The sequence below is a fragment of the Loa loa genome (assembly GCF_000183805.2).
Source record: "Loa loa unplaced genomic scaffold supercont3.326, whole genome shotgun sequence".
NCBI lineage: Eukaryota > Metazoa > Nematoda > Chromadorea > Rhabditida > Onchocercidae > Loa > Loa loa.
This window is the reverse complement of record NW_018108506.1, coordinates 1-7379: the sequence shown is the minus strand read 5'-3', so window position 1 is coordinate 7379 and position 7379 is coordinate 1. Positions and strand designations below refer to the sequence as shown.

Here is a 7379-nt window from a genome sequence, read left to right as displayed (position 1 = left end):
TATTTATAAATTATTAGAGTAAATAGTAGTACGTTATTGCCAAATTTAGTTATGATAAAATAATATTAAACTCTTTCTCTCCTTTTTTTTCCAACTTTCAACAGAAATATTCAATTAATAGTGATGCTGTTTTTGAATGATAATTTTTGAGGAAAAAAGAAAAAAGTATGAAAAATGCTACTCAAAATTTTTTATCATTTTGAAAAAAGAAGCAGTACGGTATTTTTCAGTATTAAAAAGCGTTAACGGATTGATAAGTACCTAAGAACTATTTCATAGGTAGCATTTTGCAAGGCTTTCTGATTTCACCTTTTTTTTGTGGAATGATTTCTTCAAGCGTCTTTGTCACATTCACTTAAATTCTATTCAAAAAGGATTGGTGATAACGCAATAAAAGTATCGAACCCTTCTGTATGCTATCAAAAATGAACGGAATGAAAATTATTTTCCCCTTTCAAAATGAAATATTCCCACATTTTGAAAATCTAATTTTATTATTTTCAAATTATTTCATCATCTCTTAATGATTTTTCATTATTACTTTGGATAATTTTATTATCATCAATATTTTATCTTCGAATATATTTAGTGGGTAATGGTTTGAATCATTTTTATGTTATTTTAAAATAAATATAAAGGATTTTCAGTGGTGAAAATAGAAAAAAAGCAGGAAAAGTTTAATAATTTCATGGCTTTTTGCTTTTATTGTTGCTGCTTTAATGCAATTATTGCGAAAAAAAAATTTTGGGGCATTCGCTTAAATGGAAATTTAATATCAAAGCTTAAGTCTTTCTTCACTTCTCATCCTTTTTTCTGATAATTCTTTTGGAAATATTTTTCATTTATTCATAATCGTTATTTTTCATCCAAATAGTAACTTTGATATTCACTTTTGCCCGAATGCAGTAAAATATCAATTATTCAAATATGAATCAAATCAAGAAGTAACAAAAGAAGAGAAAGAAACAATTAAAATGGTTTTTTATTTTGTTTTCTTTGTTTCCTCTCAAAATGGAAAATTTATCAGAGAGACTTTAAGGAACCCTGAAAAGTACACTCTCACATATACATATAATTGATATTTTATTGATCTCCATGGTTAATCAATAAAATATCAATTAATGCATGCATGCGACAGTGTACTTTTCGTCTCATCACTTTTATTGCTTGCTTCAAAGTTGATCATCCATTAGATTCTAATAGCCTCATTTATACAAATTGTGCATTGATAAAATTAACTTGGCACTATCATTATTACAGTTTAAAAAGCTTTCACTTATCTCTTCAACAAATTCAACTTTATTATCATCAGTTCTTTAAAATTAAAATTGATGTAAACCAGAATGTGAACATATAATATTGCGCATAGAAATATTTACATTGCTTATAATATTTCCTTTAAAATAATATAAAAAATGATAAATTTTAACATTTGTTTTTTTTGAAATTTCGTATTTTACACAAAAATTGAGAAAATATTTGAAGCAGAAATATACACTGAGAAAGGTGAAAACAAGTGACAGTTTCATGATAAAGGGAAATATATTTCAAATTAAATGCATCAAATTTGGTTTATGTTTTCTTCGCCAATTTTCAGATAATTAAATCAATGAATAATGCCACACAATGTATAATCTATAAACTTAATAAAAACATCTCTGTTCAATCATTTTACTCGTTCGTTATTAAGCGCTCTCAAATTTTATTCATATTTCAATATCATCTATAAATTTTTCTAATTTCGTGGTAAAAAATTTTGGTGTTATAATTCTTTTTTTGCATAAGTTTGCCTTTCTAAATTCTTGTATTTTAGCTTTTCTACTTATTCCACAATAGACTTTGTTCGAAGATAGAATAGGTATGATCTGTTGAAGATACAGCAAACAGATTTTACCTGATGATGCAGTGCATAGATTTTACTGGACAACATTTGTGAAAGATATATCGAAGAAATTGCATATTGAGGATGTTGGTCTTGAACAGAATATGCGAGTCCTGGAATAACTGTAATCGGAAAGTATCAACATCTTAATGATATATGTAAAATAATCCATTGCAGAGGTGACAATCCTGGAAACCATTTATTACTCAAATACTGTTCGCCATCTTTTGATATATGAAGTGAATTGTCAAAATACGAATAAACGCTTCAAATTAATTTTTAAAAGTCAAAAAAAAAAATTACCATAACTATTACAAGATCTGCCAAAATTTTTATGCAAAAAAAAAAGTTTCACCAATTACAATATTATACGCCCCCCCCTCTCTTCCAATATTTACCAATCATTTCGCCTTATCTCTTCTTTTACAATGTTTAAAATAAATTTTGCCACAAATATGTTCTTTTTTTTCAAATAAAATTTCTCGCAATTTTTAAATTAGACTAAATTTTTGTGATGGAAATCTTTTTTTCTTTTTTGAATAAAATTTTAGATTGAATTGATTCATTGTAACGGAAGGGAAAACCACTTCTTTTCATAAGATTAAAATACAATGAAAGTGTGGGAAGAAGAAGAGGAAAAAATAAAAGAGCTGTTTGAATGTTTAAGAAAACATGGAAATTATGAAAAGATTTATGTAATAGCTCATATTTCCTTTTCCTTTTCATTTCTTTTTTTTTTTGGTTTTCATTCATTTTCTGTTTTTATAATTTTATAAATTGCGCATTATCTTCTATTAAAATTCGAACTTTAATTTATAACACTTTTCTTTATTGCGTAATTGAAAATCCTATGAATAAATAATATACTATTTTTCTTTGTCCATACATATGTATATAATTTTCCAATCATTTACTTATAAAAAGTGCTGATACTTTTCCTCCTTTTCTCCATTTCCTTTCAACCTGTACATCTGTGGTTCTCGGTACATTTGCTCGGTTTTCAACGAATATTTTATATATGTTGTTGTTATCCATCTGATGATCCCTATTGCCTTCAGATTTTTTTTCCATATTTCGAATCCCTTTGGTATTAGCACATCAAGAATGCTTACACCAATGTTATAACGACAACTATCCCTCTCCTCCCCTTTAACTGCTAAATTATTTGATTTCAAGAAACTTTCCAACCTCAATATTTTTCTTCAATCCAATGCTGTATCGTTTGTCCTTATCATTGCTGTTGAAATTCTCACAAAATCCCACGATTACACCATTAAGCAATGAATTCTTTAAACATTCGTACTTTGGATGGATATTTGCTGACGCAAACCGATGACCGAATTCATTTGGGGATTTATCACTGGTGAACTAATAAAAAAAAACTGGTGATATCGTATGTGTTAGACATTCATATTTTTGAGGCATCTATAGTTTCTTTTATTGGATGTTAAAATTTCTGAAGAAAAAAAAAAGAGGACAAAAGAGATTTCTTATATATTTTGTTAGTATAATTATTCAAATAATTCCAAAAAGAAAAGGAATCAAAAGTAATAGTGGTAACATATTCTAAGTGTTTTCCACTGATGAAATTCTTTCATTTTGTTTTATCAACATCTAAAATGATAATTGTCACCTAAAATGATATTTGTCATTAATTGCTGTATCAATAATAGTGGCTAACACTATCACTTTAGGAAAATAATATCATAGTTCAATAACTTCTTTATTGATGAATTTCATTCGTTTTATTTTATCAGTCAAGCTAAAATGATAATTATCATTAATACTATTACTGAAAATTGTCAAAATATTCATCTTTATCACAAAATAAAAAGGAAGCGATAAATCGGTTCAATTAGCTATGACAAATTATATTTCTGCAAAGTCTTTTAACTTTCCTATCCACTTGCATCACTATTTAATGATTGCTATAAAACTGGTGAATAATTACTTTCAATTAGTTCACTAAAAATTAATTGTTATTTCCAGAAAAAATCACCATAATCCACTTCTGATTACCTATTTTGACAATCTACTTTTCATTACCTACTTATTAACTACTTCTATGCTCTTTGCTCTGTTCACAACAATAATGCAACCATAAATGATTCGTGAACCAATAGTTTTATCAATATTTTGCAATTTAAATAAGCAAAATTCTTTTTCTTGCAATCGAAATTATAAAATTTTGGCTATGAAGTTTTTCCTTTTTTCATTCTTTTAAAATAATTTTCAAAGAAATCTTTTAGTATCCAATAATCTTTTTTTTAAAATTTTTGCAATCTAATTTTGTATCAAAAAATTTGACAAATTAAAAGAAGAAAAGGTGAGGATGATACCTTCGTTTATTCTATTATACGTTTTCATCATATTACAAATCAAATATTCTTCTTTCAACACTTATTTTATTTCTCCACTTTTTCTTTTTGAAAAACAAAATTAACGACGCATACAACAATTTTTTTCTAAAAGAATATTTGCCAAATTATTTCTAAGAATTTTTCTCGCCTCATTAAATCAACTTTTCCATTGCGTTAGACAAGTCTTTTCTTTTTTAATTTAATGAGGTTCTTTCAAATTAAAAATCTTTCAAACAAAATATTTCAGGTTTAGAAATTAAAATTTGGTTCATCCAATGGAACTATTTTCTTTTATGCTTCTTTTTCTGTTCGCATCTGTGAGGGAAAAAGATTTAATACAACTTGAAATAATGACTTTTTCACTTTTTGAACTATTGTTTAAAAAGCAGATTTGCTTTTATAAAACTCGCATAAATAATTTAGCTAGTATTGGACAAGTCGGACATTTGAAGTTCAGTTTATTAATTGAATTGAACATTGAATCTGTATTGAATTTAATTATGGTTTTAATTATTTTTCCATAAATTCGAGATATATTCTCAATTGCTTGCCATTTTTAATTTGTTATTTTATAACCAAAGCTATAGATTTTACCTTTGGACTTATTTCTTGACATAGATCATTATGCTATAAATTCCATCCTGATCATTGAATTTATATGCAAAATTTGCTTACAAGTTTAAAAAACTAAAATTAAAATTTGATGAGTGTGATTGGTTTAACTCGCGCAGGAAATTCGCCCACTTATTTCAAGTCATACTTTGCGTAAGAAGCAAAGATTTATTTCACAGCTTTCTTTAGACTGAATTTTTGTTAATGTATACATTATGGATAGCAGTATTCAGATAACTTCATATCTTTATCCATCATAAAATTACTGCCAATTAAGTTGCCAATTAGCACTAATTATTTATGAGTAAAAGAAGAAAGAAAAGTGCAAAACTATTGCAACGAACTTATTGCACTTTTTTTTCCTTTTCATTTTTTCTTGAAATTCATAACTTCTAGTTCAACATGTAATGGAGCCTTTGGGATTGCAATTGTTCATTCTTGTGCTATTTTCACAAATACTCTCATTATTATGGTTGTTAATAGTCCCGAAATACATATTGAACCATTCCGATTTTTTCCAACACCAAAAAATCAAAAAAGTAAGTTAAAAGAAAGAATAAATTAGTGAAAATTTGATCAGAATGCCGGAAATGAATGACATTCCCGGTCATTATTCAAAATTTATTAACAACTTTCTCGAATATTATATTACCTTTTTGAAATCGGTACTTCTAGAAAATTTTCATAAGACGGAGCAATTATGACGAAAAATTTTTCAATACTTTCATTTAAAAAAGATTTCCATAAAATAATCGTTTTTATATATGAGTCAAAACATTTCCGAAATTTAACAATAGGAGATGTTTAAATGACTATCCCGCAATTAGTCATTTTTGCGCATTTTGCGATGTAAAAGCTTAAGGTAATATGGTTTTTGCGCATTTGTCAGCTGGAGTATTTGAACGTTGGTATCGTCGATATGAATTATTACCGAGTAAGTTTTTCATTTAAATTTTTTTAATGCAAAACTAAAAGATTTTCATATGTTATATAAAAGGCGCATAGATTTATCAAGTTAAGGAAACAAATAATTTCAAATTTTAAGAAATTCTGAGAAATTCAGTTATTACTGAACTAATGAAAATTTGCATATCGTCGAAATCAAAGATAAACCAACGGTATGCAACAGAAGATCAAAATTGGCATCATTAGTGTTCTTCTTTTTTTTTTTTCTTATCAAATGGAATTCATGAATACATTGAAATGAAGCAATCTTTTTTTCGACATACAATATTAGAAAACCAAGTGATAACGACTGATGACAGTATGAGAAATACTTTATCATTGAAAAATTGTACTTAACAACCTATCCGGATTCAGAAGTTCTATGAGTACTCGCTTGCAATCATTTGATTCTCCCACTGAATTCTAATGTCAAACTTTGTTAATGGATAACTGCCATTTAATAACAATTTTTTTTTCGATCAATGACTACCATACAGTGATAGTTTTATATGATTGACATTTTCATCACTTTTTTCCCTCATTTTCTTGGGAATTGCAAAATTCGAATCCGTTCCGGTGAATAACGATGCTCTTAAACACCTCCGCCAGTAAGATATTTCTACTTGAAGCTTGACTCAATCATAATTAATTTAATTGTTTATTGTTCAATGCATTTTACTGCATGTCTCGTAAAAATCATGTGTGAATTTTATTAATTAAATCTGTCGATAAATTAGAAAACAGTTGCAAAGAGTAAAACTCTGTCTATATGATTAAAGTCAACTGAATACTTTAATTTGGATCTCTCATACTTCAACACATGAAAAATGAAAGATTGAATGGAAAGATTTAAAAAATTTCGACTATTAACCTTGAAAATTAATCAGGAATTAAAAGAGACTATTCGTCTTTGCCAGCTTTTTTTATCTTAGACCTTAAATTCTCAAATTTGAATTTAATGCAAAATGTCATCATTATGTCATCCAGAAAGTTGAAAACAAAAATGCTTTTCAATTCTTCGTTTAGTATTTTTGCTTACATCCAATTCATGCCATTCAGAAATCGATTCATCATCATTTGCACACTTTAAACTTCTATGAATCAATGCCATAACGGCAACAGAATGTTACTTGAAGTGTATAAGCAATAAACATGAAATATGGTAATTCAATTTGAATTTCATTTCCTTTCATGCCACTAGTGACCATGTTATTTAATATTTCTCTATTAACAAAATTCATTCCAGTTGAATGGTTGAGCAGAAAATTTATCAGAACATTCATCAGTATACTTTATTCTTACTGTTATATTCATTATTCCAGTTATATATTTCTGTTCTTCTAAATCCTTTTATTTTAAATTGATAATTTTTCACTTGCCGATCCTGTCATCACTGTTGCAATTACTGAAAGCAGCAATAATGGTAGTAATAATTAATAATAATTAATTAACAGTAACTAATAATAATAATGATAATAATAATGATAACAATAACAATAATAATAATAATAATGATAATAATAATGATAATAATAACAATAATAATAATAATAATAATAATAATAATAATAATAATAATA

The 7379-nt window shown here is 26.7% G+C and overlaps 1 protein-coding gene across 1 annotated transcript; it reads left to right on the top strand.

The window, feature by feature from the left end:
- Positions 1 to 4945: 4945 nt before the first annotated feature.
- LOAG_11055 (hypothetical protein) lies at positions 4946 to 6006 on the top strand (the record flags this gene model as incomplete). The annotated part of the gene is made up of 4 exons (XM_003146578.1): positions 4946 to 5007; positions 5251 to 5393; positions 5717 to 5788; positions 5900 to 6006. The coding sequence occupies 4 exons, from the start codon at positions 4946 to 4948 to the stop codon at positions 6004 to 6006; spliced, it is 384 nt and encodes a 127-aa protein (XP_003146626.1).
- Positions 6007 to 7379: the final 1373 nt, after the last annotated feature.